Source organism: Zingiber officinale, chromosome 7B (assembly GCF_018446385.1).
Source record: "Zingiber officinale cultivar Zhangliang chromosome 7B, Zo_v1.1, whole genome shotgun sequence".
Taxonomy (NCBI): domain Eukaryota; kingdom Viridiplantae; phylum Streptophyta; class Magnoliopsida; order Zingiberales; family Zingiberaceae; genus Zingiber; species Zingiber officinale.
Window position 1 is genome coordinate 111222478 of NC_055999.1, and position 24508 is coordinate 111246985.

Sequence of the window (24508 nt, forward strand, 5' to 3'; positions counted from 1 at the left end):
CTCCAGGGCCGGTCCAGCATCCGACCTTCCGCATCCTTGAGGTAATAAGCGCCCGAACGGAGCTTCTCGACCACTTCAAAGGGTCCTGCCCAGGGAGCTTCCAACTTGCCGACATCTCCGACCGGCTTAACTTTCTTCCAAACTAGGTCACCTACTTGAAAGGCTCTGGGCGGTTTGCGAATGAGCGTGCGGAAGAAATCCCCTTCCGCGAGGCCTTGCGTGAATGCGTTTACCATCGTCTCCGAGGTGGCTGTGGGGATGTCCATCGCTATTTGATTAAACCGCTGTATATACGCCCGGAGAGATTCTCTTGGTTCTTGTTTGATGGTGAACAGGCTGACGCTTGTCCTTTGATAACGTTGGCTGCTCGTAAAGTGATGAAGAAATGCCGTTCGGAACTCCTGGAAGCTAGTGATAGAGCCGTCCGGCAGCCTCCGAAACCACCTATGTGCAGATTCCGATAGAGTGGTGAGAAATACCCGGCACTTTACGCCATCAGAGTATTGATGCAAGGTGGCGACGCTGTCGAACTTCCCCAAATGATCGTCGGGGTCGGTCGTTCCATTGTAAGCTCCGATCGGCGGTGGTGTATAGTATTTTGGTAACGGATCCCGATGTATGGCTTCAGAGAATTGTCGGTGAACCTGCTCGGGTGGTACGTCCGCTCGGGGAGCTTTGCCCTTCCTATGATCCCGAATGGGAGGCTCATCGGATGAAGATCCTTGCTCCCCGTGGGCGGGCGCGATTTCTGGGGGAGTACGGAAGAGAGCCCGAGGGAACCCTCCTGCTGAAACATATTCCGGGCGGTCTGCCTACGCCGCCCGGCCTGCTGAAGCCGAGGTTGTTTGCTGTTGCGCTCGCTCAGCTTGTGCTTTCTCCTTTTGCTGCACCACTATCTTGGCTGCCCTCGCCTCGACTATAGCGTCCAACTCTTCTGGTGAGAGTGCCACGGTATGTGGTCTTCCAACCTCGTCCATTGCTTCTGCTCGGATGCAGGTGCGTTCCCACAGACGGCGCCAAATTGATCCTGTCCGAAAGTGAAGGCTGGGGACGTGGCGCTCCCTGCTGGATCCTCGAGTGCTCCGGCGAACCTGCAACAAAACCGAGCCGGGAGGGGTGTCCCGGCGACGGCCCTCCGACGCTCAAGTCAGGCGAGGAATAACGAAGAGGTGGCTTCAGAGATTCAGACCAGCATACCTCCGGTGAAGAAATGGAGACCTTATATAGACCTCTCGAAGGAGCCTGGGCGCGCCAATCAAAGCAATCACCTGCTTTCGACCATGCCCAGGTATGGGTTTGTCAGAAGGGCATCCATAAGGTCATACCGCTACTGTATCAACCTCTCCATGATGTGACGGCGAGATCCTCCATCGTGCAATCTTGTGTACGGCATAATCATCAGACATGCCTTTGCTGACATCCCATATCCCGAGCCGAACGAATAGGCCGCTCGGCTAACCTTTGTATCCTCGCCCTTATCCTGGCCGAACGGACCACCCGCTCGGCCCTTCGGTCCCAGCCGGGCAGACACCCGCTCGGCCCTTCAGTCCTCCCGCATTGGCGTCGGAAACCCAAGCCCATGGCTGGGTTATCTCTGGCTCCGCTCGGACCTGCTCAACTGCTCGACGCGGCCATTACCCGCTTAGTCAACCCTCCATCCGTCCTCAGGCTGGGACCCTTCAGGAAGTGAGTCCCTCATTCTTACCGCCGGATCATCTAGCATTTTTAATAAAATTCAATTTTAATCTAAAAAAATAGAATCTAAAAATTTAATTTATATCAAAATTTCAGTTTAATCAAACTAAATTTTAAAATTCAATAAATTTATTCGATTTAATAAAAAAATTTTACTGAACATAAGCAACATTATTCAATTTTTATACTAATGGACATGCAATAATCATCAAATTAATACTTGGTAAACTCATCAACATTATCGAGGCAAATTACTTTAATTGCATAATCCCAAAATTGTGTTTGTAGTTGAATTATTTGAGCAAGCAATGCAAGTTTGCATCAATAATAAACTTACATGTGATCCTTTGGTAGATGCATCGATTAAACTTATAAAATATCCAAAGGTCCACACGGTCAGTTAATTGATCCACATGTTTCACCATAAACTCATTAATCAATCCAAAGGACAATGATGATTATCGGAGAATATGCGGCACATGTAAGCTCATTTGATTGAGAATATAATCAATTTAACTTAATAAATATATCCTCTTCCAAAGCCTTTATTTATCCTATATAATATTAATTTTTTTTGTCTTTTCCCATATTTCTTAATTATCGCATTATCCATATGCTACAATATCCTTATATTATATTTTTAATCTTGAAACCAAGTATGTAAATAACTATCTCTAAGTAATTATAAGATCATTTTTTTATTAATTTAAAAACTAAATAAGGAAAATAAGTACCCATGATAATTAAAATTTAGAAAAAGCAAATATTTACAAAGAGTTATCATATACTTACATAATACAAGAATACCAACCAGCTGCGGTATTATATAATTATAAAATGATTATAAATATTTTATTTTTATTATAAATAAAATCTAACAAAATTGAATAGATAAGTATTATTAGAGCCATTAAAGGGTTCGATACGTGGTAAATCGGTCATTTGACTCGATCCATTGTCTTGACGGATTAAAAAAATTCTTAACTCAACTCAATCTAACTCAATCTAAGACGATTGTGAATTAGATAGGTCAACTTATGAGTCCATCATAAGATAAAAATATATATAGAAGATTAAAATTTTTAAGATTGAACTACAGATTAAACTCATAAGTTCATCGATTGTTTTTTATTTTAATTTTAAGTTTTGAAAAAAAAAATCTCAATCCACGGATCAATCCAAGCCCATCGTGACCTGATTCATGAGGGTTACGACCCAGACAGATCGATCCGCTTGAATTCATTTTTAAATGAATTAATAAAATTTGGCTCATTCATCGCGACAATAGACGCATATTATGAAAGAAGTTGTCTCCTCAAGGCGATGTGGTGATTAGGACATGAGGTATTATCATATGAGGTTTTGGAATCGAAATTCGATACGTTCGAGTATATCTTCCCTTATGTTTTAGCCACCTACACTAATAGTTACTAGTCACTTATGATTTATCTCCTCCGTATCAACCTAGGTACGAATTGATGAGAACGCTGAAAATGAACTAATCATCTTTTGTCAAATTTTATCTATCAAATTCAAATGTTCTGCCACTGACTTCAATTATCACTTCAATTGCAAGGCAGTTGGCAAGGGCAATCTGAGCAAGGATATTCTCTTTACTCCCCTATTTAATTCCTGACCACTTTTCAATTTAATTCGCAAAATTTACACCTAAAATATTTTAAAATTTTCTTAGAATCTCATCTTAGATTACTTCGTGGACTTCAACGTATCAAAATTAATCGAAACCATAATTAAAATTAATATTGTTTGGACTCTTTTGTATATATATCATTAGCAAGAAAGCAATTGGGTCTGGGACGGATTGAACGTAACTTCTTGATAAAGCTTAAACTAGACCACAATTAAAAATATACTAAATATTATGCTAATAAAAATAAGGAACGCTATTTTGTTTTATTTTATTTTAGTTTTTCCTTTTGAAAAATATACTAAATATTTTATTGTTTGTAATTTAAAAGGGTGTGTTTATTGGTGTGTACATGTCATTTTGAACAAGTGTTCTTCATCCTCTGTTCTTCAGGACGAAGCTCGAAGTATGCGACTCCCTTGGCTGCTGTTCCTGCACATATCACTTCTTCCATCGGCTTCTGCCGCCGGAGTCCGTCCCCTGCCACTCTTCTCGAACTTCTTATTGATCTAATCTTTACTTCTTACTCTCTTCCTCTGTTTACCGCAGCTCGGCGGCACCTGCTTGTCGAATGGAAACTGCGGCGCCGGCTTACACTGCGAGACTTGCCTGGCGAGCCGAGACGTCCGGCTGAGGTGCACCCGGGTGAAGCCCTCCGATCCCAAATCCAAGGTCCTCCTCCTCTCACCCACCCTCCTTTCTCACCCGGTTGCTGCAGCGACTGAATTAGTGGTGCGATGAATGGAACAGGGGACCGGGCTGCCCTTCAACAGCTACTCGTGGCTGACGACTCACAACTCGTTCGCAAGACTCGGCCAGAAATCGCTCACCGGAACGCCCATACTCACCCCTGAGAACCAGCAGGACTCCATCACCGACCAGCTCAACGTAAGCTACTGCCACCGCCCACCCCCTTTTCCATTTCATTTCTCTTCTATTTTTTTTCCCTCCAAGTAAACGCAGCATCGAATATGTAGCAATAATGGAACTCGTCGTACTTTATTGATATCAATTATTGCAGGCATGCCTAGCAGAATAGTCATTCTTGCTTCTCTGCAACTTCCTTGTAGGATTATTTTAGATGTCCACTTCTGTGTGTGAAAGAAAGAAAGACAAACTTAAAGGATTTCTATTGATAGATTAGGTTGTCTTGAAGCAAAAGCAAGTCTTTTTTAATGGATAGTGATATGGTGTATAATGGTGGGGTCTGATAAAGTCAGGCAGTCAGAAGTTAAAGGGATGTTACAGTCAAAAGTCAAGGGAACGTGACAGTCAGAAGAGGTCAAGGGAATGTGACAGTCAGAAGTCCAGGGAACGTGGTAGTCAGAGGTCCAGGCGACGTGGCAGTCAACAGGCAGGGAAAGAGGAAGTATGACCGTGTGACGACGTCAGCAACATGGTTTCCAGTCGGGTTCTTACAGACCAGAACTCCAGATCTGAGACACACTGGTCTAAGACATGGTAGGTAGTCAGGGTGATACCTGACCTGGATTTGACTGGTCGAGTTCTCACGGTTCGGTTATATCCAAGCCTGGTTCTCTCAGTAAGTTAACTCCCGGTCAGCCAACTCCCAGTCGGTTCTTGGACGATCTCACCATAGCTCACGACCCCCAAGGTTTAGGTCAGGTGTTATACTTGACAGATCATCCTGAGTTGCCCTATTCATACCCGGTCGGGACAGAATGTGCTACACGACAACAAGGTCAGGGAATAACTACTGAGTGTCAGGGAATATTCCAACGATCTGTGGTCATCTGCGAATGGAACTTTCCTTCAGTCCACAGGAGGATGCCACGTGTCCTCCATCACCCTACATGTCCTGACACATGACTACGCACTGTCATATAAAAAGGAAGGTCCTCTCCCTTACGCAGGGACGCTCTCTCTCACATTCACATTTGTCTTCTACTTTTCTTTCTCCTTCGTACACTATTCTTTTGGGGAAAAAGTACATGACTTGAGCGTCGGAAGGCCTACTTCAGGGATTTTTTCCTTGATTTTTAGTCTCTAACGTCCCGTGTGCTTGTTTGAGTGTGGGTAGAGATCAGGTACCGCCGGCTCAATCATCGTCATTCTTCAGCACCACGTGGGGGTCCGTTCTGGTGGACGCATACGAGAAGGGTGTCTCAGTTGTCTCTCCGTCAACACTAGCAGCAACTCATCCGGCCTTCGTCTAATTTAGATTCCGAATAGGATCAGATAAAAACTAAGCTTGAAATGTCATGTTATGTCCACTAGATAATTCAAAATTGAAAAACAAACCTTGACCTTTTCTGTGCCTTTACTGAACTTTATCATACAAGTAAGAGTTCATTCCTAGAATAAGATGTGGCAGTTAAAGAAGGAAGAAGATTGGCACCAGAAATCTCTTCTTTAGTTCTGTAAAGTATCCAAGAAATTCCATTTATATAGTTCTAGAGACTAGATGGGGAATCACATGGCCTTATTCAAGAAGGATAAGTAGGAATGTGAACAAAGCCAACTCATGATTGCTAGGATTTCTGAATGTTTAATACATGCATTTAGATTTATCTGCATGACATGTTAATAAGCTTCATTTTCATCATTGTTTAGTTTGCTGATTGCAAAATTCACTTGTGTAGAAAGCTATATTTAGATGACATAGATTATTTTTCTCACTAGGAGCTAAAGGTAACTATTTCATATTGCCAAACCACCGAGTCAATATCAGTTGGTAATTAACAACAGAGAAAATCTTCATATTCAAATGGATTGATCTTTCGAAGAGACCTTCAGATGAACAGGTGAAGCAAAGTGAATCTATTACATTAAATCATTATGAATAGATGAACTTGAAGTAAGGTGTGATAACCTACTGCGGTTAAATCATTATGAAGCGATGAACCTGATATGAGGCGTGATAATAACACACTTTACTGGATAACAACACTATCTTATAGAAGGCTTTTATCTTCTTTTCTTGGACTTTGATGATCTTATTTCTGTCAAATGACTTGTTACATGAATTCGATCTTCTCACATTGTGTAGTTGGTGACATGAGTACAGAATGGTGTTAGGGGATTGATGCTGGATATGTATGACTATGAGAATGATATTTGGTTGTGTCATTCATTTGGTGGAAACTGTTACAACTTCACTGCCTTTGTAAGCTCCAATTGTTACTCGATGCAATAAGTTCTTTGTTTTATAGAGGCCATTTTGCATCCTATTTATTCATACTAAAACATTGCCTGTGCAGCAACCTGCCATTAATGTACTTAAGGAAATTCAAATGTTTCTGCAAGTAAACCCTTCAGAGGTCATAACAATATTTATCGAAGACTATGTAACATCTCCTAAGGGCCTCACGCGAGTTTTCAATTCTTCTGGACTGATGAAGTATTGGTTCCCAGTTTCAAGGATGCCTAAGAATGGTGGGAATTGGCCATTGCTAAGTGACATGATCACAAGAAATCAGCGACTGCTCGTGTTCACATCAAAATCAAGCAAAGAGGCATCTGAGGAAATCGCATATGAGTGGAGATATGTTGTCGAAAATCAATGTGAGAAGGAATTGCTATTCAACCTACTTTTTTTCATTTCTTGCATTGCCATAATATGCTCTCAATTATGCTTCAAGTTTTGCAGATGGAGATGAAGGAATGAAATTGGGTTATTGCCCGAGCCGTGCTGAGTCTTTGTCTATGAACTCATCATCAAGATCACTTGTTCTAATGAACTACTTCCCCTCGCTTCCTAATGTAGCGACCGCCTGCAAGCACAACTCAGCACCACTTGTGAGCATGATGAACACATGCCACAACTTGTCGGCCAACCGCTGGCCTAACTTCATTGCGGTCGACTTCTACAAGGTCAGTGGTTCTTGTCAATTTCTCATTTTTACAGTAGATTACTGGCACATTCTGAGCTGTGTTCCAGAGAAGTAATGGAGGTGGAGCCCCAGAAGCTACTGACATAGCAAATGGTCACCTTCTTTGTGGATGCAATGATATAGCCTTCTGCAAAGTAAGTAACATATTTACTGAAAGATACTAAGGATGAAAAGGTGTTTATAACAATTGATTGCAATATACTAAAAGTGATCTTCTCTAACAGGTTAATGCTTCATATGGTCAGTGCGATGTTCCACCAAAAGCTGGTGATGCAGAAACATCACCTGCCAAAGCATCAAATGCACAAATTCTTTCAAGCCAGTTCCAACATCATTGTATGCTAAGAATCATGTTGGTTTATTATGGCTTATGGTTCGTTCTGTAAGTAGTCATCTGCTCTTTTGTTACCTCAGCAAACACAATGTTTTTGGCTTTCAGAAACAAAACCAATTCCTCCTCTCGGTCCTTATTGTAGCCTCTTATTTATAAAGCTTTTTATCCACCCAAAGCCCAGCCTCTTACACAAGCTTAGGAGCCGGCCAAGCCAAGCTTGAAGTCCAAGCTTAGTGGCCGACCAAGCCAAGCTTGGAGCTCAAGACTAGGGCCAGCCAAGCCATGCTTGATGACCAAGCATGGGGTCGGTCATGATAAGAAGAGAAAAAGAGATTTTATTAAAAATAAAATTTTGATAAAATCTTTCCTTTTATAACCATTTATGAAGGGATTTAAAAGAGAAATTTTATTTTTAAAATATCCTTTTATAGACATCCATATGGTTTTAAAAAAGAGTTTTAAATTTTAAAATCTTTCCTTTTATAGCTATCTATAAAGGATTAAAGAGATATTTTAATTTTGTTGAAATCTTTCCTTATTTGTAATTATCTATAATGTTTAAAAGAGATATTTTAATTTTTAATAAAACTTTCCTTTTTTGTAACCATGTTTTTAAAAAGAGAAGTTTTAATTAATCCTTCCTTTTTTGTAGTTGTCTACATGTTTTAAAAGAGAGAGATTAATTTTAAAACTTTACTTTATTGCCATGTACAATAGAAAATTTAAAAAGAGAGAGATTTTAATTGTTTTAAATCTTTCCTTTTTTGCTTTTGTGTGGCCGGCCATATATTGTTTAAGAGGAAGTTTTAAATTTTTTTTGTTTTAAAACTTTCCTTTTTAGTCATTAGCAAAGATTATAAGGAAGTTTTAATTTTGTTTTAAAACTTTTCTTTTTTGCCTTGAGCAAGGATTATAAAAGAGAGGGAGAGGGAGCCTTCATGATAACATAACCTTAGTCTCCTCTCTTGATCCTTGTGTGGTCGGCCCTTGCTTCTTCCCTTGCTCCTAGTTTTCTTTCTTTCAAGACCGGCAGCACATCAAGAAGTTCCTTTTCCTTGGTGCTCGGCTACTTGGAAGAGAAGAAGAAGCGAAAGGAAGTTTCCTATTTTGGCATCCCTTGGTGGCTCAAGAGTCTTGGAGGAGAAGAAAGCTTGGGTAGATTTCATCTTGGTAGATCATCACCCACACGACATCCAAGAGAAGAAGAGGAATACAACAAAAGATCAAGAAGTCTATATGCTACAAAGAAAGGAATAACTAGTTATCTGTTTTCGCATCATAACTAGTTCATGTTCTTTGTATAGATCTTGAAAAATCAAACACAAAAGACTATCGATTTTAGGCTATCATTTTTGTTATCATTTTTGTGTTTCGATTTCATGTTTCGATATTATGCTTCTATTAAGATCTCTGTAGTTAAACCTAGTTTACTGTAAGAAGTTAAATATCTGATTTCTTTGAAAGGCTTTGTCTAGGAAGTGGTGGATGATCTTATACCCAAGAAGGTCTAGTGCCTCACCATGTTTAACCGGGAAGCCGATCTTTGAAATAAATATTTAATTAACTTCTGTAATATGGTTTAACTTAGGAAGATCACATCGGTTAAACTTGGAGTAAAAATATTAAGTATCGTTTCCAATCCAAGTTTAACTTCTGAATAGCAACTTGGATTAATAATGTTAAGCATCGTTTGCAATCCAAGTTGAACTTCAGTAGACCACATGGGTAGTTAGGAAAAGTTCTATGCTTGTACAAAATTTTTATATAGGGGAACAGAACGGAACTCCGAGTATAGCAACCAACATGTCTATCGAAGCTTTGATCCACGGTCTTCTCCTTCACCGGAACTTCTTTTAGATATGTTTTGGTTTTCTCAGATCTGTAGCTACTCACCTATCGAAGCCCCAATCCACGGTTTTCTAGAGGACATTCTGCTTCATCGGAGTTTCTTCCATTCGCCTTCCCCGGAGTCATCGTTTACCATCGCCCAGCGCTTCATCCCGCAGCTTTCAGACAGGATCATATATATATATATATATATATATATATATATATATATATATATATATATATATATATATATATACATATATTTATTTATTGATAATATAAAATTATTCAATCTACCAACTTATTAGAGAAAAATCTCTAATCACAACTTTATCTTTGTATGTAGTCTCCAATCACAAAATTTTTTATTTCCACTCCTTGCATGCAAAGTTTTATTTGTTTCAACTTCCTCATATAAATTTTGTTACCTAATTGCCCTCATATTTTTTAGGTACAGAAGATCTAAAAATGAGTATAATTCCTCTTAAAGTTAGCACTTTACACTAGAATTAGGTATATTTTCTATTAAATTGAGTACGACTTTTTTGCCTACTTTAATATAATTTCTCCTAAATCCAACACCATTTAAATAAAATCTAGTATATTTGCTATCCAATTGAGTATCATTTAAAGAAAATGTAGTATATTTTTCCCCCAATTGAAGTGGAAAAAGAATCATGCTTAATTTGATAGAAAATATATTAAAATGAGTATAATTCCTCTTAAAGTCCATACTTTATACTAAAATCGAGTATATTTTATATTAAAATTGTTCCTCGTATTTTTTAGGTACAAATAGTCTAAAAATGAGTATAATTTCTATTAAATTCAGGACTTTACACTAGAATCGAGTATATTTTCTATTAAATTGAGCATGATATTTTTCCTGATTAATATAATTACTTCTAAATTCAGCATCATTTAAGAAAAATTTAGTATATTTTCCATCTAATTGAGTACAATTTAAAGAAAATTTAGTATATTTTTCATTCAATTAAGATGGAAAAAAAATTATGTTCAATTTAATAGAAAATATACTAGATTCTAGTTTAATGTACTAAATTTAAGAAGAGTTATACTTATGTTTAGACTTTTTAGAATTAAAAATATCAGAGACAATTAGGTAAACATATTTGACTAGAAAGTGAAAATAAAAATTTTTATCACTAAGAATTACATACAAAATTTTATTTACCAATAAAACTACATGCAAAATTTCCCACTTATCATTGCTGCCAACGTAATATTGTCAAAGTTGCGGTTGAGAGTTCTCTTTCATCTTTGCGTACACAAGCCTGCTAAATTAATAGACCTTAATAGACAATTTATTATGAGAAAAAAAATTGGGTTTAATTCAGACCTTTAAAAAATCAATGCAATATGTACTGGGAGAGTATTAATTTAAAGGAAACAAATATTAGGTTATTTGATAAATTAAATACGCATTTTAAGTATTTTTTTTAAAGTTGAATTAAGTGATTTGATAAATTTATTTCTTAAATAACATGCCATGTTATGTACCAAGGCCTTCTTCGTAGGGTTTAACAATTAAGAATTTACTCGATCACCCCTCATTTTATTATTTCTCCTCACAGATCATAATCCTCATTAATTTGTTTTATATTTTCAGACGAAATCGTTCGTTTATTATCTACTTTGTCTACATGAAATAAATGAACACTTGTTGCCATCTTTGAGTGAGTTAATGAACCAACTATTGAGCCTGGAAGTTGAGATGACAGCAGAGGGAAACATCACAGGGCTTGAATATCACTATTTGAAAGAGAAATGAGTGTAAATTTTGAAGCTTTGTTTTCGAAAACGGAGAAGCCTTCCTGGAGGTGACTCTAGTCGCTTTTGTTGGTTCTGGTGATGATGTAATTTGAGTGTAGACAGAATGATAGTATAAAATCGTTTTGGTAAAGTCAGCTAGAGTTAGTTTTTGTCTTTAAGATAAATTTAGCTTGCACACAGTGCTGACGGAACATGATAATCATCTCCTAAAATACAATGATTTTATCTTGTAATAGACACAATGCAAGTCGCAAGATCTCTAAACCGGAAAGGGTTCTTGCTTTTCTTTAAATTCGAATGTAATGAGTGAATCAAATGAGAATGTAAGATATCTTATCTATACTAAATGAAGGGATATAAGATCTTTTTAGTTTTATTAGATCTCATCCATTTAAATTGAATTGGATGATGTAAATCACATCTCTTTCTAAGAGATACAATGCCTCTTTATTTAGATGCATCCTTTTTGAAATCAATGGTTTAGATTGACCCAACTAAGAAACTTTTATCCTATTCAAGTTGGATGAATCAGATTTGTCCATCTTAATCTGATGATCCAGATTAAGTCATATTACAAATTCATATGATTTCTTATTCACACATTAATTGGTTCAAAATCAATTTTTCAACCGTTTTTCCGACCAACTCACAAAAAAATATACTACATGTTGGAAATGTGAATGGAATAAAGAGGTGGAGACGAAGAGATTCTATTGTGCATGAGTTTAATCCCACATTAGAAGTCTCTTGGCTTTATTGTTGGTTTAAATTATGACACATGCATTGACGTTGTAAACATATGCATGGAGAGAGACTCTCTCACGTGTGACTGCACAGGGGTGGGTGCAAATCCAGGGCTCGGATTGTATTGAACCAAGGTTGACTCGTGTGCGAGCACGATTTGCGCATGTCGAATGCCGAACCGGTTGAGGTAAAATTTACCCAAAAGAATGAACCAACATATTGTCACTTGAATCTTGCTCGACATTAATGGCGGCATTAAACTCATTAATGGTGATTTGTCTCAGTATTAATAGCGACATTAATCTTATTAATAATGATTCTGTAACGTCTCGACATTAATGAAGACATTAAATCCATTAATGACGAAATTAAACTCATCATTAAATGATCATAATTTGATCATTTATTGCAGGCAAGAGAGCTCCTATATAAGGAGGCTGGATCTTGAGCAAAGCAAAAGCAAGAGAATTCCTTCACCTTCGTTCCCCGATTTTTTTCTCTCAGTCGTGCATCCGCTCGGCTAAACTACTTGTGATAGTACTCAGGTGCATTCTTAATTCGCCACGAACAACCAGTGCTTGGTTGCGTTCGTGGTTTTGCCGTTGTATCCTGGGAAACAGACGATCCGAGAAAACCTCGAAGCACAGCCGGAGGTGGGACGAATCTGTTTCACGAAAACTGCGTCGATCGCAGGTCTCGGTCCGCTGCTCTGTTTGTCCGCTCGGTTGGACTCTTCATCTGCTGGGTCGGCCACTCGCCCTTCTGATCTGTCCGACCAGTCTCTCGCTCTGTCTGTCTATCTTTCAGTCTGCTCGGACGCTTTGATTGCTCAGACTCTGAGGTCAGAAAATCAGCCCCTGCTGGCAACCTGAGATTATCTGCTCAAGTCATCTTAACTGTGAGTTGAATTTAATTCGAGTATTTAGATTCAGCTAATTTCCAATAAATCTCCAACTACAGATTATTTGGTTTGCAACACTACATAGGCAACTGATAGGGTCGACAATTTGGAGAACTCGAGTTGGCAAAAGATGACTGTGCTTATTCCAGTATCCCCGTTAACTCGTCGTAAGGCTAACACAGACAATTTAGAGAACTCGAGACGACTCAATAGATGGCTTTGGTGGATTCCACTACAAGACATGAAAAAGAGGTCTCATTGTCACCCTTCTTATATGTATGGATATTATTATGAGTTCTTACACAATTTAAATTTGCTAATTTATTATCTATGTTTTAAATTTTGCCCACTAATTTGAGTCAATCAAGAATTTCATCCCATCAAAATCTATTATTCATTTTGATATTTAGGTAAATATTTAAATTAGGGTCACATATGCAAAGACGGAGCTTGCATGGTGATCTACCCTACTCGGGCTTATCCCTTGTAGTGGGCTATTAGCATCGACGCCGTCGCCCTTGGTTGCATTCTCAATTTTTTTTTTTCTTTTTCCATGATAAACTTGAGCTTATCCCTTTCTAAACTCCCTCGGGCCCTCAGGCTACGGCACGAGTAGGCATGAATGTAACTCCACCATTGCACATACGCATCTGATATATTTATGGTCATGCTAGAACTTAGTTAGGGGTGAGAAAAGACCATAACTGAATTATTCGATCCAACGGATTGATTTTGAAAGTTCAGTTCAATTAATTTAAAATTTTATTTTTTAATAAAATATTGTTTTTTTTATATTTATTCGATTCAATTTTCGAAAGAGAGCTTTGGAGTAATGATAAAATTGTTGCTTTATGATTTTGGAGATTACGAGTTTGAGTCCAAGAAATAACCTCTTGCAAAAGTAGAATAAAATTGTGTACAATAGATCCTTCCTCGAGACCCCGCCTTGACAGAAATCTTGTGTACCAGGTTATCCTTTTATTCGATTCAATTTTAGTTTTAAAATTGACAAATAGATTAAATCAAAATTTCATCAATCTTATATTATAAGCAATCTAGTGATGTACTTGAATTAGAATAAAACTGTGTACAATAGGTCCTTTCTTAGAATCTCATCTTGACAATAGCTTCGTGCATCGGATTATCCTTTTATTCCATTCAATTTTAGTTTTAAAATTGACAAATTGATTAAATCAAAATTTCATCAATCTTATATTATAAGCAATTACTTGAATCAGGCAATAACTACGCAGCTCTATTGATGATTTAACTGAATGATGTCATCAATTGGCTGATCAATGATTGGTTAATTTGGTAACCAACCTAATTAATCAATATTATATCGTTTCCATTTTAACAGCAAAGTTCGATTGGTCGATTTATCTAAAAAAAACTTCAATTGAATCGGTTTAGATTTATTCAATTTAATTTTAAACATATTGTTCATCCTTAAACTTAGTTGGAATGCATGGGGGTAATCTTTTTGCTAACAACAATATCCCTATATTATAACCATAGAATAATATCATAAAGAATCTTATCTTCCACATTGTACCATATATAACTAGCTTCCTTACATAGTTTGTTAGTTAGTTTTTGATTACTCTTGTTGCAGGGAAGCTTCCTAATTAAGAAGAGATTGTTTAATTCTAAGAAGCTTAATTCCTTACTAGCTTCTTTAAGTGTTGATTACTCTTGGTGAAAAGATAACAACTTCCTGATCGATTTAAGTTGACCAATTGCTTGTGTTTAATTAATTAGATTGTCCAAGATTACATTTTGCCTTCTAGGAACACACATCTAAAGAAGAGATTGTATTACTTGGAAGAACGTACCTAGCTATTAAAGATCGATCATCGTCCAACAAGATCTAATAGTTAAGAAAATAGATATAAATCTATATATAGAGCATAAATTAAATGGGCGGCGAAGATTGAAAGGAGATAGATTTAGTGGATCTTATAAAGTCGTCAAACGTGTTGTCTTCCTCAACTTGCAAAGCATTTGAGGACTTTGGAAATTATTAATTACGAGGAAGAGTTAGTAATGCTGATGTATGATTTAGATATTTAAAAGAACAACTTGAGATTTAAATATTAATCCATTAAATTAAATTCTAATTTAATTTTATCATATATATTACTCCCGGAGACTAGAGATCCAGAATTTTTTGGACCAGAAGAGACCCTGTTCATTCATTAGTTGGATGGACTAGACCCCATATGTTAAACAAGTGGGATCCATCCCATCCAGTCAATGAATAAATAGGGGATCAGGATTAATTCAAGGATTCTGGACCAGAGGATCTCTGTCCTTACTCCCGACCCTAGTTGTCATAAAGTTAAACAAATTAATTAAATGAAATAATTAGCCTCGGTAGTGAAACAAATAGGGTGCTAATAAGGAATTCATAATTACCATAACTTGCCTTCATAGATCAAACCAGACAAAGAGGAATTAATTAACCAACTAATTAAGTTGATTGGTGATTGAGTGAGAATAAATTGAATCATCTCCTATTACAGTCCACCAGCTCCTCTTTATGAATCAATTAACAATGAAACTACTTTTCTTTGCCCAAAAAAAAAAGTTTCATATAAATTATTTTTTAAAATTCTCTTTGCAAACAAACAAATTAAACCATTGGATAAATATATATATGCATGCCAACGTAACATTAGTCAAAGTAGCAGTTGAGAGTTGTGTTTCAACCACAAGCAAACAAAATGGACAGTCTTCTCTGCCCGATATTAATTACTCCTTAAAAGAAATCTCCCTCCCTGCTTGACTCTTATTCATATTGCTAATTGGCAAGTTAGAGCTTCTCCTCATCCATGGCGTTCATCAAACTAAATCTCAACGTAGACGTCAACAGTTGCCTGAGCGGGCTGTGGGCATCACTGCAACTAGCTATAGGCAGGCCAAAGACTGCAATCAAGAAATTGGAAAAGGAAATGGCGAGATTGAGAGGCAAAAGGAACGACATCAAGAACCAAATCAGCGAAGCGGAGCGCGAGGGGAAGATTCCTACCAACGAAGTGAACCAGTGGCTACAGGAGGTGGAGGAATTGGAAGGCCAAGTGGCAGATATCAACCAGGATTTCCAAAGTATGATCAGTGAGTATTCTCCCCCACCTTTTTGTATTTTGATCGATGCATACAATCTACAACTGGTTTTTTACCTATAATTAAGAGAAAGAAAAAAGTTGTTTGATTTCCGTGTCTACAACTGGGCGCTTTGTTTCGTCAGGTTGCTTCAGTTGCAATTGTTTCAGTTTCAGTCTAACACAAGAAGCAGGAGATCAGGTGCCTATCAGAGAGCCATCAAACGGCTGCTCCATCATCCGAAGAGTGGTGAAGAAGCTCGGCGAGGCTAATGAATTGATGAGTCGAGCTAGTATAGTACTGGATCCGATTGCCACAGTCGGGCCTCCGGAACCCACCGTGATGCTTCCCATCGTACACCGACCGCCTGTAGGGATCGAGTCATATGTGGAGGATATTGTGGGCTACATCGATGGTGGAGAAGGCAGCATCATAGGCATCTACGGAATGGGTGGTGTCGGTAAGACCACCGTGTTAAAGAGCGTCCAGCGACACTATTACAATCATAGAATAATATTTGATCATGTCATTTGGGTTGTAGCCTCCAAAGATTGCCAATTGAAAAGGCTCCAGATGGAGATTGCTAGAACTCTAGGACTGAACACACTGCAGGAGAGTGATGATGAAGCAACTTGTGGTGATAAATTGTTTAGCTACTTGAAAAACAAGAATTGCTTGCTGCTTCTCGATGACAGTTGTGAATACCTGAATCTTCAACTGTTGGGGATGGCACACTCGGCTACCGAACAAGGCCAGCAACAACACGAGCTGCGCCGCAAAGTCGTGGTGTTCACAACCCGCAGTGAGATAGTGTGTGCACGAATGGAAGCAGAAAAAAAGATCAAAGTCAAATGCCTAGATCAAGATCAAGCATGGCAACTCTTTAAGGAGAATGTCGACGGGGATGTTCTCAGCTCAGATAGAGGAATCAACTCCTGTGCTCAAGAAATTGCTAAAGAATGTGCAGGTCTTCCGCTAGCTCTCATCACTGTCGCCCGGGCCATGTTAGGGAAAAAATCATGGGAACTTTGGAAGGACGCTCTCCATCAAATAAGGGATAAGCATGAGTGGACAAGTACCATTGATCTTTCAGAAGAAGATTCAGTTGTAATGTATAAAGCCTTCAAGTTAAGCTATGACAGTTTAGAAAATGACTCGATAAGAGAATGCCTTTTGTGTTGCGCTTTGTGGCCTGAAGATTATGAGATCCATAAATTTAAGGAGTTGATACCGTGTTGGATAGGTTGTGGCATAATCCGTGAATTTAATGTAATCAATGAAGCTTTCACCAAAGGATGCTCCCATTTGGAAGCTCTCATGGCTGCATCCTTGCTAGAGCACTCCTCTAGACGGCCGAATTATTATGAGGCTGAACATGTAAAGATGCATGATGTCATCCGAGACATGGCACTATTGATGTTCTCTGAGTTAAAGGGGAATAGAAGGAAATCGATTGTAAAAGCTGGATTTGGTTTGCATAATTTGCCTAGACAGGAGGAATGGCAGGAGGCAGAGCGAGCATTGTTCATTGAGAACCAGATTGTATCTTTACCAGAGTATGAAGCTTCTAGTTTTCCCAAACTTTCTATGTTGATTCTCTTTTTTAACTATCCTCCTCTGAATATTCCTCGGAGTTTATTCACGAGCATGCCTCGTTTAACATACTTGGATCTCTCTAAATGTTTTATAATAGAGCTTCCGATGGAGATTGGTAGCTTAACTGAGCTTCAATATTTAAACTTGTCCTACAACACAATTACAAGTTTGCCGCTCGAGTTAGGTTGCCTTGGCAAATTAGAGTACTTACTTCTAAGGGATAATTGTCTCAAGACTGTACCCAACGGGATAATATCCAATTTACTAATGCTCAAGTGGTTGGATATATCACAACAGATTCCTGTATGTGAGCAATGGTGGGATGAGTTGGTACATTTCAGAGGATGCCACCAATTAAGTTTGGAAATTTCCATTTATGCAACTGACCTCAAAAGACTGAACATGTTACCAAATGTCTCGGTAAGGAACCTCGCTATGAGCGGATTAAGTTCAAATTTTCAGATGTTGCAATGGAGTCTTAGAGTAACTGACAACCTCGAGTGTTTAACTATTTCAAATGTCTGGAAGGGAGATCAATTAATGGTGAATGCAGGCGTCGACTGCGAATCAAATTTCAAATGTTTGAAGACTCTCAATTTTAAATTTCTATACCAATTGAAAATCAATTGGGTGGATGGAGTTGGGTTCAACAACCTTCGCGACCTATACATTTCTAATTGCTACAAGTTGAAAGATGTTTCTTGGGTTCTGCAACTGTCATGCCTTAATCTTCTAAGCATACTAAATTGTCAGGAAATGGAGGAAATAATAAGTAATGTTGGCAGTTCCAATTCTAGCTTTGGCATCAAGATGTTGGGTTTGTCTAAAATGGATAACTTGCAGCGCATTGCATACCAACCACTCCATTTTCCCTACTTGGAATATATAACTGTGAGCTATTGCCCCAGGCTCAAAAAACTACCATTTGGAGCAGAAACAGTGAAGAACAGATTAAAAGAGATTCAAGGCGGTCCAAATTGGTGGGACGATTTGGATTGGGATGATCATAGAATCAAGGATTCCCTCACCCCTTATTTTAGGTAACACATTTTCATACTAAATCATTTGTTATCTATTCTTAAATAAATGAACATTTAGAAATGATTTGAAGGGGAGCTTTGACATAACGGTAAAATTATTACTTTGGGACTAAAAGGTTACGAATTTGAATCCTGAAAATAGTTTCTTATAAAAAGTAGGGTAAAATTACGTACAATGGATCTTTTCCTGGGACATTAACTTTTTTTTTTTTTGGTTTAGGGATGGATCCAATTTGCTTAGACAGGAGAAATGGCAGCCAACATTGATCGTTGAGGACCATATTATATGGTTACCAGCGTAAGAAGCTTCTACTTTTTCCAAACTTTCTAAGTTGGTAGTTGATGTAAAAACGTTGCCTGACTTGATTAATTTTTGTTTGTATTAGGGGTTTAGATGATCCAGAAGACAATGGGAGCGATGATGAAGAAGATGGAGAAAATGAACCAGAGGCCAATGGTGAAGGAGGAAGTGAACAGGAAGATGACGAGGATGATGATGATGAAGAAGAGGAAGATGATGAATACGAAGAAGAGGAAAACGTTGAAAAAGACGACGGACTGCAGCACCACCAACAAAGAAGAGGAAGTGAGGTGTATTGCTGCATTCTTTTGGGGTATCTGGTCCTTGTAGAATTTTTTATTTTTTTTCTTGTCATTTTTACTAGTGCTTGACATGGAAAAAGATTAGTGTTTGGGTGGGAGTAATGCCCTTGCATATTAGGTAGATAGGGCTGACCTCCTGTGTATTATCTTGTCTTTGATTCTTGACATTTGGTTTGAGTTTTTTTTAAAGAACTCATTGTTGCAAATGTGACTTTATAAACATTAGTAACAATCTTATGTCATCACACAATGTCATTGCGAATTATTACCCTCGCGACAATGACATACAATGTTCTTTGGCGGTTGCAAGGTCTTTTATGATAAATGCAAAATGATGAACTTTGCAATAATATTTTAACCTTGTAGATAGATTTCTACCATGATAGTACGAGTATCTACAATACATTTATTGTCACAAATGCATTGAATTTTATAGAAGATATATTCACCAAGGGTTTCAATATCTTGAAATAATACTTATGAGTTATTTTGTCATTTATAGTAAGGTAGCCGAAATTGTTAGAGCATTCACATCAGTTATCTTATTCAAAAATTTTATCTTAAATTTTGGATAGAGTAGCTGATGTGCATAGATCTTATGATCATTTATACATGTTTTGACGCACATTCACTTCCTTTATTCACGTATATTCTATGCATGTTCACCTCTCTTAGCATATATTCTGCATAAATACTCTTTTGTTCGGAGATCTTCTCTTTGTATGTTTTCTTATTGACATGACGCGATTTGGAGCAAAAATGAAGCTTAAGTGGAGTCTAGATCTTCCAAGGTGTCCAGGCCGTGTGGGATTTCCAACACTGCAGACTAAAAGGTAAATAACCATAACTTTCTTTTTTATTTATTTATGAGTCATTTCAGATATCAAAATGTAGATAACTTCAAGATCTACAACTCTTATGAAGACTTCAACCAGAGAAAACCAAATCTTGAAGGTCTAAAGTTCGTTTCTATGAGACGTGGCCTTGACACACGACCGTGTCAAATCCTGCACTACATACCAAGAGTAAAACAGGCATAACTTTGTGGTCCGTTGGAGTTTTGGGCTGTTCTTTATACCGAATTGTAGCTACCTTCAAGATCTACAACTTTTATGAAGACCTCAACTCAGGATTACCACGTTAAGAGGCACTACAATGGCTTACAAGTAGAGGCACGACATTGATACACTATTGTGTCAATTCTGCACGGCCGTGCCACTTAACCAGTGCAAAAGATAGGCATGGCCGTGTCAACTCGCACGGCCGTGCCACTTAACCATTGCAGAAGATAGGCATGGCCGTGTCAACTTATACGGCCGTGCCACTTAACCAGTGCAGAAGATAGGCATGACCGTATCAACTCGCACGACTGTGCCACTTAACTAGTGCAGAAGATAGGCATGGTCATGCGGATCTCACATGGCTGTGACACGGGTTGTGCGGCACCCGCACCTTACCCTATAAAAGGGTCAAGAACCCTATTCATTGGGGGATCTTTGGTTCGGGACTTCGTCCCTCTCATCGGGAAAGGGTTCTCCCTTTCGGGGGAAACCCTAGAGCTTCATCCATCGTCGTCCCTTGACGTTCTGTCCATCTCCAGAGCAAGGAGGCATCCTCAAGACATTAGAAACCTCGGCAAGCATCTCTTCTTCCCCTTCTTCTCACATCAAGGGTTGTAAGTATGCTTTACTTTATGTTTTGGGATTGTTCTTCCCTCACAATGGAGTAGATCTCCTTTTCTATGGATGTATGGAGTAGTTTTGGATAGGGTTTGATGTAAGATTCATGTTTGTGCCTTTACTCGTTGGATGATTTCTCTTGCTTCGTTTCTATTTGATATGCGTGAGACTTGTTGCCTTGTGATGTTAATTGATTGTGTAGGAATTGCTAATTTCGTAAAGAGAGGATCTTAGATCGTATACCCGAGGGGCCCTAGTGACAGGGGTAACCCATTCACGAACGTCTAGGATATTTCCTTGAAAGGAGAGGCAACTTCTCCACAAGGAAGTAATAGACCAAACCAAACCCCTATCTCTATCCCTAATGATACCGATTAGATTTGTATTCTTGTGATCTAACAAGGCGCTCTAGTGACAGGGGTTAATCGTAACAGGATTTCAGAGGGATCTTCTCTGATTAGTACTTAAGAATAGTAGCTTTAACTTTCGGCGAAGGTATGTTGATTGACAATGAGTAGAAGATAGAACGATACATCAGGTTCCACCACAATGAAACCGAAATCCTAGAATCCATTCCCCAAAGCTCAATTCCCTTCAAGATCGATTCTCTCATCCTTCTCTTTCTCTCTTCAATCACTCTCGTTAGTTTGCATGCGTCAAAGTCAACTTTCGACCGTCTAGATAACTTACTTTACGACATCTCTAGTGCTTAATCAACAGTCCCTGTGATTCAACAATCTTATATATTACCTATAATTGGAAGCTCGATCTGAACTGTCTTCGACCTCCTGAAAGAATTTCCAAAAAGACGAAGATGGAGAGAGTGATTCTTCACTTTTTGATGAAAACTCCCTCCATAATAAGAACCCTTGGTAAGAGGGTGATGAAATATCTTACCCCTCCAAGAGCGAGATTTTAATAAATCTAATGAGGTGGTCGAGCTAATGACCTTAAACAAGCGCTTCTTGGGAGGCAACCCAAGTTTTTTCTTATTTTATTTATGTCTTTAGTTATTTCTTGTTTTCTTTTCTTTCATCATAATAAACATGTGCCCTCTACTTAATTTTTTTTCTTGTCTATCTTCTTATATAAGATTCAAAGATTAGGAAGACCATGACTGCCTAATGGAGAAGTTAATGACTTGGGTGTTTGCACGCATCATTTAGTAATTTCTTTTATTTCAAACCTCTTCCTTATTTCATTTTCGATTTTCATTGGGACAATGAAAGATTTAAGTCTGGGGGATGTTTGGTAGTTCTGTTTCTTTTAAATATCTGCTTAGTTACATCAATCCTCACATTACTGCTGACTTGTCCAATAGCAAAATGACTAGCACATGTATTTTCTCAGTTCATGTGTTGTAGAGATAGTGTTAGTATGTTTGGTGTATCTCCTTTCTCTATCTTTAATAGCATGAAATAAGCTAAGTATTGTACGGAGTTTGATATAATTTTTAGCCTAACCTTAAAGATCTTATTTCACTACATTTAAGTACTTAAGCTTGAATGGTAGAAATATTTTGAAATAGTTATGATTCATCCAATTTATTTAGTACTTGTGTTCCCATGGGGATTCCTTAGTTACATTTTAGTTACTAGATAACCTCAGATCATGGAAGCTCATTCGGAAAAATTAAAATCCCAACATTTGCATCTTGCATTTGTGATTAGTGCTACTCTTCTATGGCACCAACAAAAAAAGAAAAAAGAAAAAAAAAGAGTTGAATAAGGGATAAAAAAAATAGTTGTCGTGAGTGGAAACTAACAATTCACCCCTTTGAGACCGAGTTAGGTTACTGGGGAAATGAATGTTATGTTTCTCTTGATTCCGAGTAGTATCCTTTGAGACCTTGTGTAATTTAAGGAAAATTAGCCAAGTGTGTAATAGGTAAGTGTCTATCACCGGAAACATTAGGAACTCAATTGTATGATGACTTGACTAGGACAGAAAATTGAAACTTGAAGAGCTTGAGTCACTTATTACACCGAGCACAAGAAACTTACGTTTAGGTCATACTTAGGTTACTCCACAATCATGCTTATCAATGAAACTAGTTGATAGAGTTAGACGAGTGCACTAGGGATTATGAAACACTATAGAAACTCATGAACATAGTTTGAAGAATTTTACTTGAGGACAAGCAAATGTTCAAGTTTGGGGGTGTGATGTGCGTAGATCTTATAATCATTTATACATGTTTTGAGGCACATTCACTTACTTTATTCACGTATATTCTATGCATGTTCACTTCTCTTAGCATATATTCTGCATAAATACTCTTTTGTTCGGAGATCTTCTCTTTGTATGTTTTCTTGTTGACAGGACGCGATTTGGAGCAAAAATGAAGCTTAAATGGAGTCTAGAGCTTCCAAGGTGTCTCGGCCGTGTGGGATTTTCAACACTGCAGACCAAAAGTTAAATGACCATAACTTTCTGCTCAGTTAGAGTTATGAGTCATTCCAGATATAAAAATGTAGATAGCTTCAAGATATACAACTCTTATGAAGACTTCAACTAGAAAAAACCAAGTCTTGAAGGTCTAAAGTTCGTTTCTATGAGACACGGCCTTGGCACACGGCCGTGTCAAATCCTACACTGCACACTAAGAGTAAAATAGGCATACCTTTGTTGTCCGTTGGAGTTTTGGGCTGTTCTTTATACCGAATTGTAGAGAACTTCAAGATCTACAACTTTTATGAAGACCCAAACTCAAGATTACCACGTTAAGAGGCACTAAAATAGCTTACAAGTAGAGGCACGACCTTGATACACTGCCATGTCAATTCTGCACGGCCGTGCCACTTAACCAGTGCAGAAGATAGGCATGGTCATGTCAACTCGCACGGCCGTGCCACTTAACCAATGCAGAAGATAGGCATGGCCGTGTCAACTCGCACGACTGTGCCACTTAACCAGTGCAGAAGATAGGCATAGTCGTGCGGATCTCACACGGTCGTGACATGGGTCGTGAGGAACCCGTACCTTACCCTATAAAAGGGTCAAGAATCCTATTCATTGGGGGATCTTGGGTTCGGGACTTCGTCCCTCTCATCGGGAATGTAACGACCTAATTTTCCCTATTTCAAGTTCTAAAAGTCCATAAAAATATTTGGAAATGCTTTTAAAATATTTTAGAGATTTTTAGAAATTTTTAGAGTATTTTTATGTAATTTTTGGAGTCCGTTTAGTATTTTTACCGAGAGGAGAAAGTTAAAAAAAAAGAGTTGTAGAAGCTAGGTTTCGAACCCAGCTCCTCGGACTGACCCAAGCAAAACCGGCCCAACCAACTGAGCTACACGATTTTTGTTAACCTTATATGGAGCGAAATATATATATGCAGTAGCTGGAACGTTTGAAATAAATTGGAGAAAAAGGGGCGCGACTGAGAATCGAAGCACAAACCTCTGGCTTCGAGCAAAGCCCAACGGACCAATTGGACTAGCGATCGTTGCTAATTAGATAGGCAGCGGAAAATATATAAGCTATAGTTGGAACCAAAAATAACTCTAGTTATAAGAAGAGGATTTAGGTTTCCCGAAACCTAATTTCTTTCTCACCTCTTCTCACGCGGCGTCGGCGATTCCTCTCGGGCAGAAACGAAGCCGCGGCTAGGGCTTCGTCTCCGGCGGCCGGCGAGCACTTTTCTCCAAGAGCTCTTCACACCGTTGAGATCCTCTCGTCGAGG

The 24508-nt window shown here is 38.3% G+C and overlaps 2 protein-coding genes across 2 annotated transcripts; both read left to right on the plus strand.

Annotated features, from left to right (window-relative positions):
- Positions 1 to 3660: 3660 nt before the first annotated feature.
- On the plus strand, positions 3661 to 7816 carry LOC122006919 (PI-PLC X domain-containing protein At5g67130-like). The gene is made up of 8 exons (XM_042562616.1): positions 3661 to 3814; positions 3893 to 4015; positions 4094 to 4231; positions 6372 to 6470; positions 6565 to 6868; positions 6954 to 7177; positions 7245 to 7331; positions 7422 to 7816. The coding sequence occupies exons 1-8, from the start codon at positions 3752 to 3754 to the stop codon at positions 7581 to 7583; spliced, it is 1200 nt and encodes a 399-aa protein (XP_042418550.1). The 5' UTR covers positions 3661 to 3751; the 3' UTR covers positions 7584 to 7816.
- Positions 7817 to 15595: 7779 nt separating this feature from the next.
- On the plus strand, positions 15596 to 19386 carry LOC122006920 (probable disease resistance protein At1g61300). Its single transcript, XM_042562617.1, has 4 exons — positions 15596 to 15917; positions 16051 to 18541; positions 18762 to 18839; positions 18928 to 19386. The coding sequence occupies exons 1-4, from the start codon at positions 15635 to 15637 to the stop codon at positions 19211 to 19213; spliced, it is 3138 nt and encodes a 1045-aa protein (XP_042418551.1). The 5' UTR covers positions 15596 to 15634; the 3' UTR covers positions 19214 to 19386.
- Positions 19387 to 24508: the final 5122 nt, after the last annotated feature.

Coding starts and splice junctions, on each gene's coding strand:
- LOC122006919 (XM_042562616.1), top strand. CDS start 3,752: ATGCGACTCCCTTGGCTGCTGTTCCTGCACATATCACTTCTTCCATCG. Junction 4,016..4,093: donor CCTCCGATCCCAAATCCAAG/GTCCTCCTCCTC, acceptor TGAATGGAACAG/GGGACCGGGCTGCCCTTCAA. Junction 7,178..7,244: donor TTGCGGTCGACTTCTACAAG/GTCAGTGGTTCT, acceptor GCTGTGTTCCAG/AGAAGTAATGGAGGTGGAGC.
- LOC122006920 (XM_042562617.1), top strand. CDS start 15,635: ATGGCGTTCATCAAACTAAATCTCAACGTAGACGTCAACAGTTGCCTG. Junction 18,542..18,761: donor TCCCTCACCCCTTATTTTAG/GTAACACATTTT, acceptor TTTTTGGTTTAG/GGATGGATCCAATTTGCTTA. Junction 18,840..18,927: donor CATATTATATGGTTACCAGC/GTAAGAAGCTTC, acceptor TGTTTGTATTAG/GGGTTTAGATGATCCAGAAG.